This window comes from Melanostigma gelatinosum, assembly GCF_949748355.1.
Source record: "Melanostigma gelatinosum genome assembly, chromosome: 23".
NCBI lineage: Eukaryota > Metazoa > Chordata > Actinopteri > Perciformes > Zoarcidae > Melanostigma > Melanostigma gelatinosum.
In genome coordinates this window covers 7,899,465-7,922,788 of record NC_136656.1, presented here as the reverse complement: position 1 = coordinate 7,922,788, position 23,324 = coordinate 7,899,465, and the positions used below count along the sequence as shown (strand labels likewise).

General features: G+C 43.3%; 1 protein-coding gene across 1 annotated transcript in view; it reads left to right on the top strand.

The window, feature by feature from the left end:
* The window catches only part of LOC306796813 (phospholipid-transporting ATPase ABCA1), a gene marked incomplete at both ends in the record, with an annotated part of 107,205 nt that overhangs the window by 49,114 nt on the left and 34,767 nt on the right, over positions 1 to 23,324 (top strand). Inside the window, 11 exons of the mRNA XM_079295880.1 lie at positions 50 to 267; positions 2,127 to 2,175; positions 3,006 to 3,113; positions 3,299 to 3,331; positions 3,973 to 4,112; positions 7,206 to 7,333; positions 10,049 to 10,147; positions 10,758 to 10,947; positions 18,696 to 18,790; positions 19,421 to 19,526; positions 21,255 to 21,329. Coding sequence (XP_079152006.1) covers positions 50 to 267; positions 2,127 to 2,175; positions 3,006 to 3,113; positions 3,299 to 3,331; positions 3,973 to 4,112; positions 7,206 to 7,333; positions 10,049 to 10,147; positions 10,758 to 10,947; positions 18,696 to 18,790; positions 19,421 to 19,526; positions 21,255 to 21,329 — 1,241 coding nt within the window. The remainder of the gene's footprint in view (positions 1 to 49; positions 268 to 2,126; positions 2,176 to 3,005; positions 3,114 to 3,298; positions 3,332 to 3,972; positions 4,113 to 7,205; positions 7,334 to 10,048; positions 10,148 to 10,757; positions 10,948 to 18,695; positions 18,791 to 19,420; positions 19,527 to 21,254; positions 21,330 to 23,324) is intronic.

Here is a 23,324-nt window from a genome sequence, read left to right as displayed (position 1 = left end):
GGATTTTTTTACCACACTTTGGTGTTTTGTTTGGTGTGTAATTTTACAGCTCTTTGTCCGGCAGATTTGACAGCTCTGGATGAAACAGTGCGGCGCCACGTCCCTGAGGCGGTCTTTTTGGAGAGCATCGGTCAGGAGATCACCTACATACTGCCTTATGGTGGAGCTAGAGACGGGACCTTTGCTCTATTGTTCCAAGGGCTTGACCTGACCATGGCTGGCCTTGGCCTGACCAGCTACGGCATCTCGGACACCACGCTGGAGGAGGTACACTCAGCGTGGGATTGACGGATTCAGATAAAGAAAGCATGCACACACACATAGAGCGGCCGCCTACATACACACAGGAACATGAAAGTTCACATGCTGACAACATTGCCCTTGTTTTTCTTTTCCGTCTTTTTTTTTTTTTTTGGTCATTGATACAATTTACGCTTTATAACGTACTTACTGTTTTAACTGCTTCTCCTCCTTCCCCGCCCAAAATGTTGATGGGCAGTTTTAAAATGCCGTCGTGCAGTAGAACAAGCAACTAGAGAACGAGCAACTTTCGGTCAGAAACACTGGTGAAATACTTTCTGGTTTACTGGTAAAAAAAACAACACCACCAGGTGCAGGCGTTACTGTTATTCAAGGTAGAAAAGGGAACCTAACAGCTGTTTATTATGATGTTCAGATACAGAAAATATTGAATCCCAAAATAAGTACCGCAAGTCAACTGTCAACTGAACTTACAGATTCAGATTGACTCACAGAATATAATAACTACAATATGATGTGTTATTATTCATTGAACTAACCAGCATCATATTGAAGGCTCCATCTGAAACAGGCTTTAAGTAAATGTTAGTACGTTGTGCTGATAATACCTCTCCTTCACTCTGTACTTGAAACTGAAAAATACTGTGGAGTATTGATCGTTTTACGATCAATGTTTAATAGTTTTACTTCAGAAAGACATTTTTGAGTCGCCGCTTTTAACATTACGAACAATATAAAGGCTAAAAAAGGAAACGAGACAATGGCCCCCAAATCACTAAATCTGTGCCTGAAAAGCACACCCAGGTCTGGGTTACTCGCAGTCAGGAACTTCGGTGAAACACACTCTGGATTGATTCTGCTTGTGTTAAATGGTAAATGGACCTTTGTAGTCTACCGACCACTCAAAGCGCTTTCACGCCACATGTGATTTCAGTTTTACTTGCAGTCGCTACGGTCTTATTTTTTCATGTGACTCACGCAGTATTGTGCCATCCAGACTTATCTTGGATCACAAAGCTGATTGACTGTTTGGCTAACGCTCTTCGTGTAACTCCGACATGAATCGGACACTCGTGGCCTGCAGGCGATCTAAAGAATTCCTTTTGCAGTTCTAAAATTCAGACACGACAAGGTTATTTCATCCATCCGTGTTTTCTTTGAAGTCCAACTACACTGCTGTTGAAATACGCAGTGATTTTCTATTCAAGGAACTAATATACAAGGGCTGATAAATGATAAATGTTCCATGGAAGTCGGTCATGTAATACAACTGTTCCTGGGTATTGTTATAAATAATCTTTTAAAGGACTGTTTGACTGTTTTATGATGTCAGTAGTTAGATTTTATGTTTTTGACTGATGTCCACATAAAATCACATGCAGTAGAAATTGTGTCGGCTTTGCCAGGGGTGCTCAGAGACTTTTTTTAGAGGGCAGATGTTGAAACGGGGCTTAACACAGCAGAGTCAAATATCGAAAAAGGTCACTTGGAAATTTTTTCTCAAATATGGAGATTTATTTATTTTTGACATATGGCCTGAATTAATAAATTATGTCAAGGAGGGCACTTCTCTTAGAGAGGCCAATTGGCTGATGCTCAAGCAAAGGTTGGGGGTCTCCGTGGATGCTCAACCCTGATCTTATTCTGAGCAGAAACATGATGGTGTAACGGGCATCTGCATCAGATCTTTGTTCACTTGTTTCATACATTATGAGTGTGCTTTTAAGTGTAACAAAAAAACAACTCTAAAACAGCTTAGTTAAGCTCATCTACTGCTGTATCATCAGCTTCCCTGCTTGTGTGAGTGACAGAAAACATGGCTCCCCTGAGAAAGTATATGAATACGTCATTTCTTCATTTCACAGATATTTCTTAAAGTGGCAGAAGATACTGGAGTGGATGCAGAAATACCAAGTAAGGTGGCGATATCTTTGCGTGCTGTCACGTTCGGGGGATAAACAGTATAATGGATGACAACAAACTGTAACTTATCAACACACTGGTAAAATGTCGGTAATGTTCATAACTGTTTAAAACATTGAATTGTCTCTGGTGAGAAAATACGTCAATGCCGCTGTTGCACAACCGCCACAGCTTAATGTGAGAGTCTATGATGCGTCACGTCTGCCAGCTCATTTCCACCTGAAGCCGTGAACATCTTCTTGATGATTCTCCAGCAGCACTGCCTCCACCCACTAACCTTCGCCCCAGAGAGGCCATTTCATTTGCATGCACACTGCAGTTACAGCAGTGAAATTGAAAATAGCATTTAATATGCTAAGAGCAACTGTCTCAAAAATGTATACAAGAAGTGCTGCACGCGAACAAATTGCATTCACGGTGGAACTTATCATACAGTGAAAGTAGACGACAAGGCAGACTTTGTGGCATTGTTTGCAGCTGTTTGCGATCTATTTCAAAGAGGAAAGTCATTTTTCTTTAATGCTTTTCTTACCCCTGTACACTCGGATTGCATTCATACTTCCACAGAAATATATTGTGTTTACCAACCAGTTCTTATTTCTCATTGATCGGTCTCAGTGGATAAATATTCCATCCATCAGCAAAGCAGCTTAATCTAAAAACCCCATTTCCTCACCTTCCTAAGACACGTGGTTGTTTTGTTTTTTTGCTTTTACATGGAACAATACGCCATCTTGCACGGCAGGTAGCTATTCTTATTGTTATTTATAACCCTAAATTGGGTCAGACCAAAACAACATGTCTTATTTGTATTCCCACAGCAACAAAGGAGCCGTTGGTGAGAGACTGCAAAAGAGGCTCCCGCACATCCAAGCGGAACAGCATCGCCAGCGTCCACGTGAAAACAGAGCAAGTCTCTGGAATGAGTGGCAAGTCTCTCCAAAGTTATCTTGCGGTTCTTTTTTTTTTTTTAATGACGGAAGCTCAATGAAACATTTGTGAATTGACTCAGAAAGTTGAGTGACAGTAATATTTATGGGTGCGATTTCAAATAGAAACTTAAAATGAACTGTAATTCCTGCTTGAGGCTTGTTTCTTTCTGCTCATCATGCAGAATTAAAGGAAAGGTTCACAAGTAAAGTGGAAGGTAGGAACTGTACTTTGTCCTTTCTACACACAATCACAGTTTTCTTATGCCAGCAAATGTCTGTTTTCCATACGCCTTTCATTCTTCAGCTAATAACTTCATTTACTTTGCCTTCAATTTGACTGTTGCACCTCAGTGGCCATTTTGAAAAGAAGGGGAACAAACAAGGGCTCTGTCTCCAGAATTTTCCAACATAATTTCTCTCCAACCCATACAACATTATCTAACCCGTCCCTTCATTTTTTTCAATTTTTGCCCGTATGAAAGAAATTCACTTTCACACAATGTCTTCGTCATGAAAACGGTTTTCAATCAGAGGATGCTTTATTCTCTTAATGACGACTGTTGCAAGACAGTTCTTTTTTTTTATAGCAAAGCTATTCTTGGAGAGTGTGAGACATAAAACCAAGGTGTCTGAAGAGCCCTTGTTTATCACCTTTTCCCTCCTTTAGTAATGCGCAATTACCAATTCCAGAATCATGATCTATTAAAGACAAAATAGCTGCTCCACTGTGGAATGAGCTAGTGCAGCTGGCAGGTTTAATACTTAAGTTGTATTTCATCAGCCCATTACTGTGCTTCACAGGCATTTTACATACGCATTAATGATGAATAACACAGTGGGTTCATGTCCACTGCAGACTTGAAGAAGAACGCCAGTGTCGGTGGGAAGGGATCCACGGTCATCACCGGATGGGAGCTGATCCGGAGGCAGTTCCTGGCGCTTTTTATCAAGCGCTTCCACCACGCCCGAAGGAGCCGCAAGGGACTCGTTGCCCAGGTAATGGCCTCAGTCTGTCATATTGATGAATTGAAGGGTTACACAAGGAGGGTTGCATGGGGGAGGATCGAGGTAGGACCGTATGAATTACATGTTGCCTTTTCCCAGAATCGGTTAATGACAAATATGATAGAGTAAGCTCATTTAAGATCTTCAGGGCAAAGCCGTGTCATCCATCTTGATTTACTCCAGAGTCGTGGAACTTAAGTTTTGCGAGAAGCAATTCGACACAGAGGTGTAGTGTATAGAAAAGGAAAAAGTTAGAAAAATGTGAAGAGCGGCGCCAAGAATGATGTAATGCCATCAGTGAACTGCACATACAATCATCATCATGACTCCCAAAGGAATACTTGAGGGACCACGGAGGCTGCAGACGGCATGAGCAACCTGTTGCTTGCCGTTGTGGGGGAGATTCTTCTCTTTGGTTTCCGTAAATCACTTTTCTGTGAGCAGAAAAGTGTCGATAGCTGGGGACCAGAATCGTTTAATCCCAAGTATGGTCAATTCATGAGGTCCCACCAGAGTCATGCCTGGTGTGGGCGGGAAGCTGTTAATACATTGAGTCGATGAAAGGTGTTTTTGCTGGCTTCAGTTCGAGTACCTCCAGCTTCCCCTGGTCGCTGTGATTGCCACCCAGAAAGGCAAAGTGACACACATGATTTGTTTTTCCTTCATTTCACTGTGTGCTAATCATGTGTTTTCGTCAGCTGTGTATTAAATGTGATCGCTTAACAATTACAGAGACGACAGACGTCTGTTAGCCGATTAAGTTGCACGTCTGTATCATTTTGCTCCTCGTCAACATGATTTCAAAAGTCAAAACCAATAAATGGGCATCATTTAAACAAGTCGAAACCAATTTTGCCAAGTAGCAATTTCCAAGGGACTCGAGTGATTTTTGTCCCGCAAGTTCTGAAAAGTGTGTTGCGACTTAAATTGTATTGACACGTCGCCCGTCTAGATTCAGAGTTTGTTTGTGAATGTCTTGTAATGCCGTCAGTTATGACGGCTGCCATGATGCTGAAATTATCACAACTGAAAAGGCTCACTCCTTTGTGCTGCTTCTGTTGTGTGTGTGAGAGAGAGAGAGAGAGAGAGAGAGAGAGAGAGAGAGAGAGAGAGAGAACAATGTTTCACCTTTCTGAGGTGTCTGGGTTCTTCTTCTAATTTGCTGCAGTACCGATCCCCATTAGTCACTGTCAATCTTGGACGTCCCTCTTTAGTGGGGACGCAGAGCAGGCTAGCAGGATGTGAGTGTGCATGTACAAAGGTGCACATTCTCTGCAAGGGCGCACCTCCTACCTCTCCCTCTTTATTCATTTGGCGAAGGGTTTCCCCCCCCCCCCCCCCATGTCAACAGCTCCCATTGTCGGCAGATATGATTGTGTGGTGAGGTAATCTCCTCGAATACAAGCGGTTAGGGGGATATAAAAGAGATTATGGCATGTAACACAAAAGCAGTGATTTATGGGGATGAAAGTTGGGGACGTCGGGGGTGCTGGCAATGTCAGAATCAGGGAGAAGCAGTTAGTGGTTGTGCTGCGGTGAATGAGTTGATGGGTTCTGGTGTTTGGAGCTCAAACTGAACTGACTACAACAACCTTTCCCAGCTGCAGCTACCTTGCCGTAGGGCTGCAGATGATTTACGTTTTTTAAATTCAGAATGCGTGTTTTTTTTTCTGTAATTATGGCTGCAGCTTGGCTCTTTAAGCGTTCATTTGTTCAGGTTTCTGTGTTATTTGCGTCTGCTCGAAACAATAGGTTGACGAACTATTTGTTGTGTTTTATCTGAACGCTGAGAAAAGGAGAGTCCACATCAACACGTCGGTGAAAGTATCCCATGATGTTGTGCACTTGTAACGCAAGCTGCAGCATTGAATTCACAAATGAAAGAGGGAAGACATCAATGTTTGTTGCAGAAGCTGACTGAATCTAATGAGCCTTTGGACTTTGCAGGAAATAAAACACCTCTTAATTGTGTTTATACCCAGTTTGCATATAATCCCGTCCTCCTCTTTAACTTCCCACTGAATTTGAGAAAACGCATACATTGTTCATCGGAGTGCCTTGGCTTAGTGAGCATGATAACCTCTCCCCGGTTTTTTTTTTGTTTTACAGATTTCTCTCAATGGCAGAAATACCAGCTTTCACCTGCAATTACTGTTGAGAGAGAGAGAAAACGAATCGTTCTTTCTCTTGCCGTCTGCCATTTAGTTTTTCACTCTCATTGCTGCTCTTTATCTTTCACCCAAGCACATTTCCGCGGCCGTCGCTCCGAGCAGCAAATTTCGGGTTTTCAATTGTAGCATCTTGAATTGGCCGGGCAAATTGCATGCCCTGCAATTAATCAAGTGTACGCAAACCTCCCCCTGCTGCCGACCTACAAGTGATTAAACGTTAAAGAATAGCTTGCATTTTTCCCGCTGACCCTTTTGTCAGCTCTAACAATGAAATGAAAAGAGAATTACATGATGGAGAAGAGAGGATTGGGGGGGGGGGTGCTGGGTAGGACAAACACGCAAAAGACAAGAGAATGTTGAGAAAGTAATTATATCCGAGTGGCCAGATGACGGTGGCAGTGTTGCAAGTGTTTCATCAAACTCATAAAGCGTGCAGAAGAGCCCAAACAAGTGGGTGTCGAGCATATTAATGTGCACACATTATCACAGCGCGTTATTGTGGATTGCATCAGTCATTTTGTAGCACATAATGACAGTGAAGGGGGGGGAGTGATGAAATTGATCTCACATTGAATCGTGTGCTGTTGTGCCTCCAGTGCACAGATAAACATCTGTACCGCCCGTGTAGACAGGAACTGTTTCAGCATTTAAAATGACGAGCATACTCTGCAATGCACAGTAGCTCCACGAGGAAGAAGAGTTTCTCAGGTTCCCTGAGTCATCGTTGTAGCCGTCGCATTCAGCTACTTTGTGTTTTTACTCGTTCGTGCTGTTTTGTTCATTTGGTTTCGGTGAATATGAAGTCAACCGGTTTGGAAGTTATTTCCCTGAAAAATGTCACATGTCACATTTTACTTTGGAGGAGGACAGATGTAGCAGGATAAATGTCCTCAGCAGTTTTTTTACCTCCTAGGTGGTCCTGCCTGCTGTTTTCGTGTGCCTGTCTCTGATCTTCTCGCTCATCGTCCCACCATTCACTGAATACCCGAGTCTGGAGCTGCAACCTTGGATGTACGATCTGCCTCAAACCACCTTTTTCAGGTAACCACATCATGATATCGCACAGCATGAATTGTCAAGGTTTGTTTGTTCTAGTTCATTATGGCATTCTGACCCAGTTCAGCACTGGTTTTAATTTAGTTGTGAATGTTAACAACCATCTTCAATGCTTTTCTTTTTGATTGTAATGTTGCTGAATGGTGTAATACATCAGATAATATAATTACCCAGAGGCAACAAGATGTTTCCAGGGAAAAATTCTAATAGGAAATGATGTTTGCTGTTATTAGAGGCAGAGGGGGCGTGAACAATTAAATAACAAAAAGAGCTGCCTAGTTTTAGTAGCACGAGTAGATGAACAATACGCTGTAAGAAAGTTAAGCTTTGACGACAGAGAATCAAAGAAAAAAAGATGTCACAGTGCTGCTCATGCTGTTTGATCACCGAGGGGTTTTTGTACTGCTGAGGTCATCAATCTGGACAGCGTCCCCTCCTTGGTGGCAGCTTGCCACTCTGTCATTAAGAAGACACATACTTGGCGACCAAGGCACGGCCTTGGTCGGCTTCAACACCCACTGAGTACAAACTTGAGTTATTGCAAAGGATCACACAGATCAAATGCCTTTTTATGAATAGAATATCACCCAATGAAGTATGGTGCATAATAATGACCACCATAAGAAAAAAGTGGAGATATTTCAAATATTATTTTGTACAGAGCATCTCTCCATATTCTCAGTAGTTGGCTCACAATTGCTGCAACATCACTCTTCCTTTTCTGTAACAACAAAAAGGTGCTGGGAAAAAGTTGAATTATAATATGCATCAATGGTTACATCTGTCCAAACCATCAAACTGATCTTGACACCGTGTATTCACACTTCTGTTCTTTTGACATGAAGCTGTCGTTGCTTATCCACCCTGCAGGTGTTTCATTTCCCCTGGCAGCACTTGGTAGGAATTCACTTTGATGATGTCAAGACACAATACACGGTTACCTGAAACTGATTATTTGTGATGCTATTTTAGCACTTTTTTTGTTGACGCTATTTATGCACTTTTGTTTCCATTTTTTGTTTCCATTCAACATAGTGGTGAATACTTTGCTGAGTTGTAAAGAACAATTGTTATGGCATGATACTTAACGCAAATTACACTTCACCCTTATTTTGTGTATTTGGTTGTATCCACATAGTACCAGTCCACTACATTGACATCTGATAATGGGCGACTTGCATTACTATTTGCTGGCGTATTTATTTTTATACTTCTTTTTTTTTTGCTGAAACAGTCTTCTCGCAATTTGAACACTTGAGGACTTTGCTGCTGTCATCATTGGTGGTGATCCATTCTGTAAAAGGTTCTCCAAAGCACAACTTTGTTTTCTCTCTTTTGAAGTTGAAGCTAGAATCTGAAGACGATCCACAACATTTGGTTTTCAAAAAAAAAAAGACAGCTTTGTCTAAAAGTGCAATGTTGCGCTTTTCTTCCTTTACATCATTTAGGGGTTGAAGCTCACTATTGTATCATGTGAACTGTGGCACTGTGGTTTATTCTCCAAAGGTGTTACTCCTGTAATATAATGTAGCCTTCATTTGACTTTCTTCAAATGTTGTCTCTTGCTCCTGTGATGTTTGACTCGATGCACTAACTATTCACTCGTTCCACTCTTTCTGTGTCTATGCACAAGTCTTCATTTTGGAACTGTCCAACAGTTTTTATTATCTGGAATAATGTGGTAACCCAGCCATCGTTAATTGTAAAACAGATGGCTGCACATAATCCATTTTTACAATCGGGCCACTTCAATTGCGCTCACTGGTGGCCAAGGAAGTGACCGTGTGACCTTCATGGAGACTCCTCTAAGTGAGACAGTGAACACTGTATTCGTCCAAATGGCTGGCTGGGCTGTGGCCCGCTGCTGGCAGAAGGCCATCACGTTGGTCTTTATGAAAGACTGTGCTTTAACTCCCACGGTACCTTTAAGATAAAGGGCAGGATGTGTGTGGTTAGTGATGAGAATGGAATTGGAAAGGGGGAAGATTGTTTAACTGAGACACGGGGCGCAGCTATGCACAGGAGACTCGGATAACAATGAAAGGCAGTGAAGAGCCGAGACTGTACGCAGAACAGGCTCAGCTCGGAATGTGCTTGCACACTCGCGAGGACAGAGCTGGACTCCAACCGTCAAGAAAAAGTGTGAATCCCTGAACTGTCAATGGTGTTTTGGGAATGAATGTTTTGACTCTTGGCCCAAAGAAAAGAGCTGGCAAACTCAAATATCTCTCTCTCTCTCTCTCGCTCCTGATTGAGATAGTCCCAGTTGGATGCTGCAGTGCCATTGAGTATTTACTTGAAATGCACAACATTGGATTCCCTGATGCACGCCATTTCCTTTCAGGCCTTCTCTGATGTCGAGATACGTTTAAGATGAATGATCATCTAAACTCCTGTGCTCTGCCAATGTGGAAGACAGATTAGATGACTTGTAAAATATTCATCGTCTGTGAAGGGAGACGGATTATAAAACGTGTCGAATCCTAACCGTGATGGAAGACAGATTAGAATACTTGGAAAACCCTAATTAATGGTGACAATGCATTTTGTCCTGTACATGAGTGGACAATATCACACACTTGACTGAAATAATTTTGTCTGGTTTGATATTTCAGGGCCTATCATCTCAAATAATCCTTGCTGTCAACTGTGACAAAAGTCCAACGCATTTGTATTGATTGTATCCCCCGTTATTTACAGCAATGATGGGCCAGCTAATGTGGAGGTGTCTAAGGTGGTGGAGACCTTGGTCAACCAGCCTGGCTTTGGGACTCGCTGCATGAATGGAGACCCAATACCGTAAGTGTTTCTACTCAAGAGAGCCAAAAGAATAGCGTTCGGGTATGCATATGCAGTCATGTGCCAAATGGTACTGTTGAGCTTCACATGCTGTGTATGTGTGGCTCGTGGTCACATGAGTAAAAACACGGAGGCATGCAGGTCAGAGCATGCCTTCTGAAATGCTGCAGAAATGGAACAAGCTGTAAAAAAAAGCCAAGTATCCCAGAGCATTGTAAAGGAGTGCTCGGCATGATATTCATACAGACGTTTCTAAAATTCCATTTGATCAATAAATGATTCGCTTTTCGCCCACTCTCCAGATCATCCTGATCAGAATAAGTGGAATGATGAATACCTTTATCAACCTAAATATGAAATGGACTGACAGTATTAGCTTGGAGCCCACATAGTTCACACTAGCTTGTGCATCCGACTCTATTGAAGTTCTTCAAACACAAACCACACACTCGTGTCACCACTCCTGTGGCATGCGAGTAAATATATATACCTTCACTACTTCTGAAGCTTCTTTTTTTTGTTATTCCATCCTACACAACCGTTGCTGTGTGTATGTGGTTGGCATTATTACCAGTTAAACACTCTTATCCCCTCCATTGTTTGCTCTTAGGAACTTGCCATGTTCTTCCAGTGGCTCTGATTGGTTCACTCCATCCGTGGATCAGTCCGTCACTGACATCTTCCTCAACGGGAATTGGAGCATGTCTAACCCCTCCCCCCCCTGTCAGTGCAGCACGCCTAAACGGACGATCATGTTACCCGACTGCCCACCCGGTGCAGGAGGGCTCCCTCCACCTCAGGTCAGTCTCTTAATCTGGGGCTTGCACCATTTGGTGACAGGATGGGGGGGTAAATGGAGCCAGCATTACGTAACTTTAGGGTCATAGATTTAATGCTCTGCAAACAGCCAGTGTGTCAGTCTCTGTCTGAGGTTGAGCAAGACCTGAACCAGGGGTACCGCTGCTGGCTTCCTGTGCGCCCTGTGCTCTGTATGTGTGTCACAGTGGGACATACTGCAGCAAGAGAGTGGAATGGTCTTAAGTGTAAAAAAAAAAATGAATCAATGACACAACAGTACAATAAAAAATGCTTATCATGGAAGCCTTTTGGCTTGCTGTCTGAAAGTCCCAGTCAGCATCATTTTGATTTGAAAATGTAAAGGTACTTACTAACAAGGAATTTGCATTGCATTGCAAAATGTAAATCAGCCTTTTGTGCCGCCTCCCTCTTCTGAGCTAATGTGCGTGCATGAAAGTAGGGCCAAAATTGATTCCACTGCAAATACACTGAATCGGACATTGCCAGGGATTCAGCCAGTTCCCCATACCTGCTACAAATTCCGTTACAATATATCCATCGTTTGTCATATTCAGGGATATGCCGACCTCTCACCTTGTCGCGCCTTTCAGGACATTGCATCGCATGCACTGCCAGTATAGACTCTGCAAATGACTTCACCTTTTCTGCCCACATTAAAATGTCTGGGAGGTTTGCGTGTCCCAACCTCCAGAAGCCAATACCAATCTTTCATCGGCCATTGCTTGAACAATATATGCTTGGCTAAATGCAGCTATGGGGAGTGTTGCACGGTCTGACCTGAGAAGACTTGATCCAAGCCTAGATCGATTGGGCAAGTTAGAGACCCCGCATCCCTGCCCCCTAGCCACAACCTGCTGACTGAACCAATCACGTCACAGAGAGAAGAGAAAGTCGCTCATTTGGAGCTAAATGGTTTGCACTGTTGTCTCCCAATGATGATGAGAAATCTAAGCTTGAGAGAGACTGTAAGGAGATATTGCCACCTCCACCCAAAGTCATTTTATTAGAAACGGCTATGTCTGTATACTCAGGCTTTGTGGCATGTGCCTGCATCTTAAGAGATTTCAATGTCTCCTTCCTAACCCCACCTAAATCTGCCAATATTTTCTCCGCCTTGGAGACTGTTAAGCATTTGTTGTTTGTTGTTTCCCCCCGATGAAGAGGAAAGCAGCGGGGGGGGACTTCTGCTATCTGATTAGGGCTTTGATTCTCTGCCAGAAACCAATTGGACCCGACCCGCCGCGCCGGGCTGTAATTTCTCACAATCCCCATGGCCTTGAATGAAGCGCACAACAGTTTTTGGGCTGTGCTATGCATTTGGGAAGAGAAGGTGCACGTTGGAGATCGTATCACGTCTTTTTACTGCACCGAAAAGACTTGTAATTTGAAGCTTCAAAGCTTTCATTCGTAACGTTGACATTCAAATCACAGTTTTATTGTTAATAACTTGTAGAAAACGGCTGCTGTGGTTCAGGCTCGGGTCGACTTTGACAAAAAACGATGGCGGTTAATTCACGGTCAGGCCTGATTTCTGTCTGATACCTGAGATTTGGCTGCGAACCACCATTGCATTTGGACGGCCTTGGTTCAGTATAATCGGATTGCAGATGTGGGAGGGTGTGGCAGATAATCCTGTGTGTGTGTGTGTAGGTAGGTGCAAAACAAAAGCAATACGTATTGCGTCATATGTATTCATCAGCTTTTGAAGGGATGTTGTGGGCTATTGTTCAAAAAGAAAATCCACTTCAGTGAATAAACAGTCACAGTGGTGACCTTTATTTAGAGGAAGATGTGATGATGGTTGGCTCTACAGCTTGCAGTTGTCATGTTCAGCACTCAGTATATTCATGGGGTTGAACACTTCTCTCTCGATTGCACATCAAGAGCGGACAACCTTATCAACGCTTCCCACTTAGCCTACACACGGTTTCATTTGCAAAGCACACCTGGATTTCTGACACAGTAGCTGTAGTGAAGAGTGCCTTTCTTGTCACTGTTAGGTTTTCACTTGCTTGAGCTACTTTATAAACGACATTATACAGTAAAACCAAGAGTTTGCATCACATTTCACGTGAATAAACACATGCACTTAACTTGAAGAGCGGTGGGAAATGTGTGTTTTGTTAGTTTGTAAGTCTGAACCACACTAGGCTGAGATGGAGCTTTACATGTTCAAGTAACATTAGTGCAGATGTGTTGTAGTAATGTGGGGATATATTTCACAAGGGATTTGACTTTCCAGTGACGCTGTTGAAGAAAACTGATTTTACTTGCTTTAATTACACATAATAATTAAAATACAGCAACGTGGCCTAAAGCCTTTTGTGTTAATATCATTTTATTTATAGATTTAAAATACCATTATGTCAAATAAATGTGCCAATGACACAATCGACAGTTACAAAGTTATGCCTCACTGTGGCTGAAATTGCCTGACAAGTTCAGTTTTTTTAAGTTGTCAGCTCTTTTATGCATATTACATACGTTTTTAAAAGGCATTGTAAGTTTAATTTGCAAAGCAAAGTTGTGAAGTAGCAAAGCGCCTTCATGTCTCAGTTATTAAGGGAAGTGAGGGAGTGTTAAAAAAATACATTCTGGCCCAGTTAAGAAAACTCTCACAGTCACACAGATATATTCAAAGTGATTTTGTCTCACAATTGTCATGGTATCGCCCCCCCCGCCCCTCCCCAAATATTTGAACACAGACAACACAGAGGCCCCTTTAAAGGAGCAACTGTCCAGGTATCATGCTTATAGGATGATTGTCGAGACGGCCAAACAAGAGAGGTGCCCTTTGTGTGACCTTTTTCTTTGCCCTGATGTTTCGTCCCGAGCTGATGACAGCACTGTCGAGGATAACCCCCATTTGTTGAGGCGCTACTTGTATCTTTGTCTCATTCTTTATCGTGCAATTTTCCGTCAAGGTCTTTTTTTTCCGAACCCTCTATTTAATTTGGCTCTGTTCCTCCTTTCCACCTGCTTCTCCCATTTTAAACGACCTCGCTCATTCTTTCATTTAAGTGTTTCTCGGCCTGAATCAATTTCTTGGTATTCTGTGAGTTGTCACTACTTTGCGGGATTTCTGCTTTATAGTGTCATTTTATACGTAGCTGGCACTTTTAGTACACTTAGCCTCAATAGAAAAAAGACCATTTATAAAGGCCAATGCTTGTCTACGTCTTGTTTCATTCACTTGCATCATTTCTCCTTTATTTACAACATCCAATCCAGATCCTGTAAAAGGATATTGAATGAACTCTCAGTTTTGTATTGGAACAACCTTGAGGACATTGAGTCATAATGAGATTATTGCCAGTCATCTCCCACTGTGGGCTAAAGCAGATTTCGAAGAAGAAGCTCCTACAAGAGACGATAATGTAGCAGAACACAAGTGAGGAAGGGGGGAAACATTTTGCATGCAATCCACAGGCTTTAAGTGGTCACGTTTCTCTGTCCATCACCTTCTTTTTGCATAATGAAAGACTGTATTTATGTGGCTGGGGTCAGTCTCTGGAACACAGAAAGACAGCAAGCTTTGCAGCCTTTTATTTCTTCATCTAAAACCGTGAAAGATTTACACCACTGGGGGTAGTGCGTGAGTTAATATGGTGGAAACAGTGTGATTATGAGGGTGAAATGGTAGCGTGGGGTCTTTTTTTTTTCCCTTTTCAATGTTCGTGAAAGGACACCCAGCTCGTTAGTCTAGTTTAGTGTGTAACTGTATACCCCTAACCCCTCCACATTTCTCCAACTTTCGTTGCCTTCCTGCTGTTAACGTCCAATCGGCCAGCGGGCCGTAAGCCACAGTTTACAGTTTGAAATGGAGCGTAAGGTCACGGGATGGAAACGTTAGTGTGGCTGTCATGCTCAGATATACAGCATGAACTCTGCAGAGAATATCAATTTCGCAGAGAACCGTTGCTCGTGAGGTCGGATAAATATTGTGATCGATATGAATATATGATTGTAACACGGTGCTTGATATAAATGTGCAGTCTGTTTGCGGCTTTCCTTACCTGTGGACTGTGTTCCATTGCATCGGGGCCATAAATTCAATGCAGAGACCACCCACAGAAGCTGAGCACATTGTGAGGATGCGTTCCCTTTGACCTGAAAGCTTCCCCTGCTGAATAAATCATGACAAAGTGTGCCAGCGTGACTTTATTTGAAAAAAAAAAATCTTTTATCCCGCCCATCCTCCCAATATGCCCTTAAGAAACGAGAGAAAAGACGAGAGAGGGGGGAAAAAACATGGACACATCACCGCAGGAGGGAGTGTGGAATCTTTGTTTCCATGGAAATGGCAGGCAACAGTCAGCCCATTATCAATTCTGAGGTATTGACTCTCGTTCACTGGTGATATTTAACCTCCGTAGATGAACAGGCCGTGATGTGTGCGGAGGAATTGTTAAAGCCGCCGCGTTTCGCGGAATTACAATTGATGTATTTATCATTTGGAGGCTGGCCTAACTAGAGCTTGTTTGCAAATGACTTAGCTTGGTGTCATCAATCAGTGCGTTGAAGTCGGGCATTGGCTGACTATTTGTGTGGGGAAAAGCAGAAGTTCTGCATAGGAAATACAAACACCTTTATCTACTTTAGTCTGTCAGTTTGAGGGGGCGAGAAAAACTGCGTCGGCAGTCAATAAGTCTTTACAGCGAGGCTATTTGTTGTACCTTCAGGAAAAGAGAATTATTATTTTATAATGCAGCATCATCTACAATAATAATTTCAATATTTTCATGCACCTCTGTTTGGAGTGTACATTCACAACATAAAATCCTCAGAGCAGACATATTTTTGCCATTTAATGTCATTTATTCACTGAAACCATGACGAATCTGTCAACTTTAAATCTGAGGGCGGTGTTTTTTTCCTCCAACAACAGCTGTTGGCAAAGAACAAATACCAACTAACTGCAGAGACCCCCGCCAGCCAATACTCAACCTGGCCAACACAACAGGCTGAGACATCCTTTCTCTGCTGTGGGGCCTGTTGATTTGTCACTTTCGCTCCCAACACCCGCATATCCATTTTAGTGTAAAACTACCTGTCCGGAGGCCCCCCCCCCCCCTCTCTCTCTCAGCAGAAGGCGAGAGATGTTCTCTCAAAAGCAGAAAGGTCATTGAATTGTGAGGTGAGGCAAATGGTGGACGGAGGCGGTGCTGATCCTTTGTTGTGAATAAACGGAACCGAAAGGGTCCGGATGAGAAATCTGTCATCGGGCGTGGATGTGTGCAACTCAATCTCTCGTGATCTGGGACAGAATAGCCCGCAGCAGTGGTTGATGACTGAGCGTTACCCGGCGAGTGCTTCCCACACTGCTCCAGCCATTATCTGATGCCATTGTTTGTTCGGCTCCGTTTTGAAATGGTCGTTGCGATGTGATCAACAGTGGACATAATCGCACACAGCACGATGAAATGCAGCTCCTGAGACATGTCACAATGAGTTGTCATGATTATATCTGTAAGTCAAAACTTCACACTTGCAGATATGTTTTGCGTTGCATGGAACAACCCAATTAACCTGATCATCCCTTGCAAAATCCTAGTCAGAGGACAATTGGCAACTTCACATGTTAATCACAGAAGAATCTGCTTTTCCCGACATTGCTTTTCAAATTTGAATTTTACCTTCGAGGTGCAGCGCGACGTGCCAAGATTAACATGAACACAGCACAGTCTCTTATCTCTCCTGTGCTCCAGTATGCCGGCTCATTCAACAGATTTGATTACTCCTCAGTTTACATTTCCCTCACCCCTGTTTGCCTCCCAAGCTATCAAGCTGCCATTGTGTTGTGTGGAGAACTGATGTCACGTACAGAATGCCAAGCACTCTGAAGCTGTTCCCAGGTAATGAACAAGAGACGCAGGCCCGGGTATTGCACAATCGCGTCATGTTCCCATTCCAGTCTTTTTGATGGGGGATATGGAACACGGCCAAAATAATTAGACCCGCACAGACTGCATGCTCCTGTATAACTCAATGTGCACACAGCGGAGTGTGGAAGCTCTTATTTTTTTTTTGGTTTTGTTTGTTTCCGAGTTCCTGTGGCTTTTTGAAAGAGAAGCATGTTTGTTCAGAGATAAGCCAAGGTGGATGTGCCGTTCGTCCTCCTTATCTCTGATTCATAAGCCAGATGGGTCCTCTTCCTCCACTGCTCTCTCCTTCTGTTTGTTCTGTTCCTTGTGATTCCAGTTATCATCCTCCTTTTCTTTTCCTCCCGTGCTCGGCTCTCCGATGTTTAACTTGCGTTTCCATCCCCGCTCTGCTCTCGCTCTGCTGTCTTATTTATCCTATTTGTCTTTAATCTGGCTTCTAAAATCTCTATGTTCGTCTCCTCCTCCTTGTTTTACTCCAGCATTTTCTCTCATCTCCTCTTTTTGCTTTAATGCAACTTCCACACCCGCCTGACACTGCCATGCCACGTGCCATGTATCTACTGGATGTTAAATGCGATAAAGAATTGGTCTACCCAAAAGCTTGCACGTCGAGCTGTTTGTGCAGAAGGACAGATAACCAGCATAACTAGGGGGTACGCTGGTAAATGGCCTTGCAGTCGGGGGGGTCTCAATTCTTTTATCAAGGATCACGCCGCTAATTAGCACCGCGTCACCTCTCTAAATAAGCAAGGCTAAAGCAGCTTGGTGTCGGCAGGAGTGTGTGTGTGTGTGTGTGTATCAGTCTACGCATCGTGGAGTGCATTCAGGGTGGTGTGTCGCACCCTCCCCTAATTGGATGTTTGAATGTACCCATTTATCCACAGAAAGGCATCTAATTAGGATTCTTTGACATGCGACACAGCATTGGCTGGGGGGTCTAGATTTAAGCCAGGCCGCCCTCTAGCCAGTCATAATTGTCTATTATGATAAGGAGAATATGTTCCACAGTGCAGCGAACAGATATCGCCTGCAAAGTGTTCTTGCGCCTGAGTTTTGTTGATTTTACGTCCGCTGGGTGAGTTTTCACGGGTGGCTGAGCAGTTGAGTCTCTCTGCGGTCAGCCGTTCAGCTCATGGTGCTACACTACCGCCACGGTTAAGTGCTCCAGTATCTGCGAAAGTCATTGTCTTCAGATTAGCTTTCCATTTTCGGAATTTCTGAAAAGGTTTTGAAACAATTTCTGCATCTTGAACTTAAAGCTGCTCTCAGCGACACTTTGCAATGACATCGGATGATATGATGTGGCGTCACACTACGGAGCATTTTGCCATCTTTCAACTTGTTGTTTTGGTTTGGCAACTGCGGTGTTTTGATTCTCTCTCGCAGCTCTCATGAACATCGTTTTCAGCAGCAGGAGGCAGCGGAAAAAGTTCCGATCCACTGTATGCTCCCGACCCAGCACCATCAGCAGACAAAGTTAGTGTAGCATGTCGCGCTGAAGAGCCAGATACTTCTTTTCTCAGGAGTTGACGGAAACCAAAAGAGGGCTAAAACGAGGGTGAATATTGGAGTAACATTTATCATGCTGCCAGAAACATGCCGAAATTCTGTATCTGCTGCATGTGTAAATAAGGTGATATATCAACTTAATAAGGTGATGCTACGTCAGTTGTGTGTTTACAGCTTGTTGTGCTACCAAGTTCCCCGAAAATCAAGTATGCAGGTTTAACCTCGAGGTCACTATTACAAAAATGACAAATGGCAAACCAATAGTCTTGATTTATTCTTCAGCATTCCAACATTTCAACTTTTTGTGTTTTTTCGTTTTTTCCTCTTTCTGACAGAGGATCCAGAACACAACGGACACATTGTTGAATCTAACTGGACGGAACATGACGGACTTCTTGGTCAAGACTTATGAAAGCGCGGGTAAAACAAGGTAAAACATGTCAATGTGAAAGTTGTGAGGATCAACTTTTTCTTTAACGTTTTTATTTTGGTTGTCTGGTTGTCCATCCCCATATATGTAGGTCCCATTCGTGTTAACATGACGTATTTGGACTCGAGCATGAACTGATTTGAATTGGGGGGTCAAAGGTCAACGGCACTTTGAACCAATGTTTCTTGCCAAAACTCAAGAATGAATACGTTTAATTGTGACATTATAATGCTTTGGACGGACTTGGATGTAAAGTGCAACATTCAGCCCTGAGGCGGTAATTCCAGTTTGAATATGCTGCATCATTTAAGGTTTTAAAAATCAGGGTGTCGCAGTGCATGCACATATTTTATTTGTTGTCGTACTTAAACGAGTGACTTTGCTCAGGCACTTTGGTTTTGGGTTGCTTTTTTTTTTTTCTTGTCACAAAGTCGACAAAGCAGGATGTCTGTATTTCGAGTGTGTGTGTGTGTGTGTGTGTGTGTGTGTGTGTGTGTGTGTGTGTGTGTGTGTGTGTGTGTGTGTGTGTGTGTGTGTGTGTGTGTGGCGAGATAGATCAAGTGTAAAAAATCCATGCCCCTTACCTCCACCTGAACCCCCCTCTCTTTCTGCTTTTTACCGCCACTCCAGGTACGGAGGCATCTCTGTCGGAGCCGTCAACTCCCAAGTCCGTGTGAGCGAGGCAGCAATCAAAGCTTCATTCAGGGACATAAAAGACCTATTCGGTCCCTTTCAGGTATGTAATAAATACTGGCATTCGCAAGTCAAACGTTTTGATTCCACAGCATTATTTGAGTCGTCTTATTTGTTTATCTGCAACGCTAAAACTTAGAACGATAACACCTCCCTCAAGTCACCAGTGTGCTGATCTAGTGTACGTTCCAGGGGGACCCATGTTGTTTGAAACCACTGAAAAAAAAAGTTCTTGAGGTTATTAATCTTTAAAAAATTATTTTTTTACGCCTTTTATTTTTTTTGAAGTCTGGCAATGGTTGGTCGTTGTGTTGCATTGTAATTCTTTCTCCGCCACGAAATGTTTCAACTGGTTTCGTGCCTGAAGAAGTGGTTCAGAAGCCGATGTTATCCTGCCAATTCTGCAGTTTGCCAGCAGCTCTCTGAGTGAGCTGCTCTTAATTGGAGCATGGCGTTCTTTTGTTCAGCTGGCTTTGCTTCTTGGGCACAGGTGATGTTCTGTGTGAGGGACTTTTGGACCCCCGCAGTATTCTTGAATGATTGACAACAAAAAAAGAATGAAAGAGGAGAGGAGGGCTAGATTCTTCAACTCCATTCAGTCGAGTGTCCATGGCAACAGGCTATGATTGTATGTGCATTGCCTTGAATAAATGGAGGAATCCTGCAAACCTTTTTGCTCTTGTATTTTTATATCTTTTATCTACTTTCACCACCTCAATTCAATTCATGTATGAACATTCATACACTTTTTCTTCGGCACCGTGTTTCTTGAACTACATGCCAACGCACCTGTCTCTCTCTCCTGCATACACACAGTCTCTCATGAACATTTAAAATTGTTTGGACTCTCAAACTACTTTGAGATCAGCACATTGCTTTGCCCTCAGGCGTCTCCCGTCTCATCCCTACACGGACTCCCGTTTCCGTCTCCTGGATCTCGACGCTAATGTGACTTTAATTCGTGCAGCAGCGATGATGTAACCCTAATGGCCGGGGCATTAGCCGTCCCAGCTCTGCATTGCGCGTTGTTAAAGTGCTTCGCTGTCCTTGGGAATTGTCTGGCTCTCTCCTGCTCGGCAGACTCTTGAAGTGTTTCAAAATGGCTGAGAATGCCATGATGTGGTGTAGGATTGGCTGAGTGAAGGATCGTGGGGTAGAAAAAGTCAGAACACAAGTGGTATGATGTCCTCGGCCCTTGTCCGTGGGTAGCTGTCATGGGGACGGCGATATCTTTTGTGTCTGTTCCTTTCCCCCCTCGCACAGAGCAGACAAGCACTTGCACCTGAGCACACTCCTGCATTCTCGGGATGTCGTTCTTGATATTTCTCCTCATTTGGTCTACCCCCCCCCCCCCCCACCTCTCTCCCCAGATGTCACCTGCACTTTTCCTCCTCACTCCATTCCACATCCCCCCCCCCCCACCCCCCACTATGAAGGCACGGTCCAACAGGAGGTCCATTTGCATTTATATCACATGAGTAGTGTGCTCTGTGCACTTATGGTTGGGCTGAACAGCATGTTATCGACATGACACTTTGGAAATCGCCTGTCATCTCAAGCCCTCATCCCACATGCAACATGAGCGTAGTGCATTTCTCCCAAGTCTTGAGGAAAATAAGTGTCTCAGCACACCCAAGTGCTCCCGGGAATTCTTAATTCTTGTCTCCCTCTGCCTCACGCTTTGCATTTCAAAGAGCAGTGGTGTTTTTCCAAGTGTATCCAATTATTAAGTCTCCAACTGTTGTCGTCTTGCTTTCCTCGTCTTTATTAGGACAATGTGACTGGCCAGATCTTCCAGAAGGCTGAGACGTTGCTGAAGAAGCTGGGAACCAGGGACAACCTCAAGGTAATATATTAATTGCGGTGCGCTCGCTTTGCTCTGCTGCCTGAGACGATGTTGCGATTAAAGCTTAATGACCTCTGAGGTGAAACAAGGAAGGTGCCGTTCAGATTTTTATGGGAGGAACGCCGGTGATTAAGAGAAACGGGATATAGGCAGAGACAGTCATGGTGCATACCCACCTAAAACCTGTCTACTCATCTTTCTACCAGTGCAATTTACTTAATTATAAATTATAATGCCTATATAATTAATCTCTTGCAAAATCAGGAGGGGCCAGTTTAATGATGACACCTTGGTTTATGAGTAGATTGCTGTAAAGGTAGGGTATGGCATGATGGCGCAGTCTATTAATGCAAATACTATGTCCTTAACCTTTTGTAGAGAATGGGAAAGGGTGCGCAATGACATGAAATGCGGTCTAAAAGCTGAGTATTAAGTGTAACTTGACTACATCAGTGGTGGAAGACGTACACACATCCTTAATTTAAGTAAAAGTACCAATGCAAAACAATACTCCCATTCCGAGTAGAAGTCCTGTGTTCAAATTCCGACTTAAAGGAACAGTGTGTCGCATTTAGGGATCTATTAGCAGAAATTAAATTATAACATTCATAACTTTGTCTTCCCAAGCTATAATCGACTGAAGATACGAATCTTAACTAATAATCGTAAATAACAACCTTAGAAAGTGTATATTTACAGATGGAGCAGCTCCTCTACATGGAGCTATAGCCGCCATGTCTCTACAGTAGCCCAGAACAGACAAACCAAACACTGGCTCGAGATAGGGCCGTTGACTGCATTTCACTTTGGCTGCTGGATGCTGGGTCGAGCCTTCTGAAGCTGAATTCTGGATAACGTTACAACCAAGCATTTCTTCACTTCTCTGGAGTCAAACGGCCACAAACGGCCTGCCTACGGGAACGCCGCCACTCTGCCATCGTGTTCTTTTTTTTGCCACTACTAATTTCTAACACTAATAACATCGCAGCTGGCAAAATGACTGCACGGAGCTGGACTCAGCCACATATTCAGGTCAGTGCCTGTGGGGTCCCTCGGCTGTGTTCAAAATATTCAGCATGATTTTACCAGCAGACGGTCGATTTCAAGGCACCCTGTAGCTGCACCGAAAAGTAATCGCAGCGAATTTTAACAACATATTAGATCACATATTGGGATTCTAAACATTTACTTTTTTTTGCATTGCAACATATTAGAACTGAATTAGATATTACACGTGTAAAGCTTTTATTAACAGCACTCCAAGTAGTCCTCTAAAGTAGTACATTGCAACACAATGACATAATCAGCTCAATGTACTGAAGTATATCTCACGTCTGTTCAAGGTTGAGCATTCAATTGTAACGTTGCTCTGTCAGGTAAGTGGAGCACTGGCACACTAAGTACTACACGGTTGAGTTGCATGTTTTTTAAGTGCTGTGGGTGCCTTTTGTAAGTGAATATATTTTTATATGTTAGATTGCGAATACCGATACTTGCCCCGCCAGCACATAGTATCTCCCCCCAAAGTTTTTTTTAATTTTGTCTTCAACCAATCAATAAAAATGACAAGTTAATATCTCATACAAAGATTTCAGTCTCATATACTGAGACCAGAGTTTTGCTCCTCCCCAAAATAAGTTGACGTTTGAAGTTTCAGAAGTGAAAATGTAATGTGGGGTTGCCATGCAAGAGTGTGTGTGTGTGTGTGTGCGTTCACATCTGTGTGTGTGCACTCCACATTCTCCTCTGTGATGCAGTGTTATGTTAGGCTGACACTCAACCGCCATCCACTCTTAATTAGCGCTGCACTATCAGCGGGGAGTCCTCTCTCTCCCACTCTCTGTCATCCATTCTTTTTCTTCTCCACCCCGGCAGCCGCAGAGTCAGAGAATCACTTGCATTCAAAAAGAAAGTGTGCAAAAATCTTTTTACTCCGTCTCTGCAGCTGGCATGCTACGCCGCGTTGGGATTTGACGTCCATTGCAGGCCTTTTAC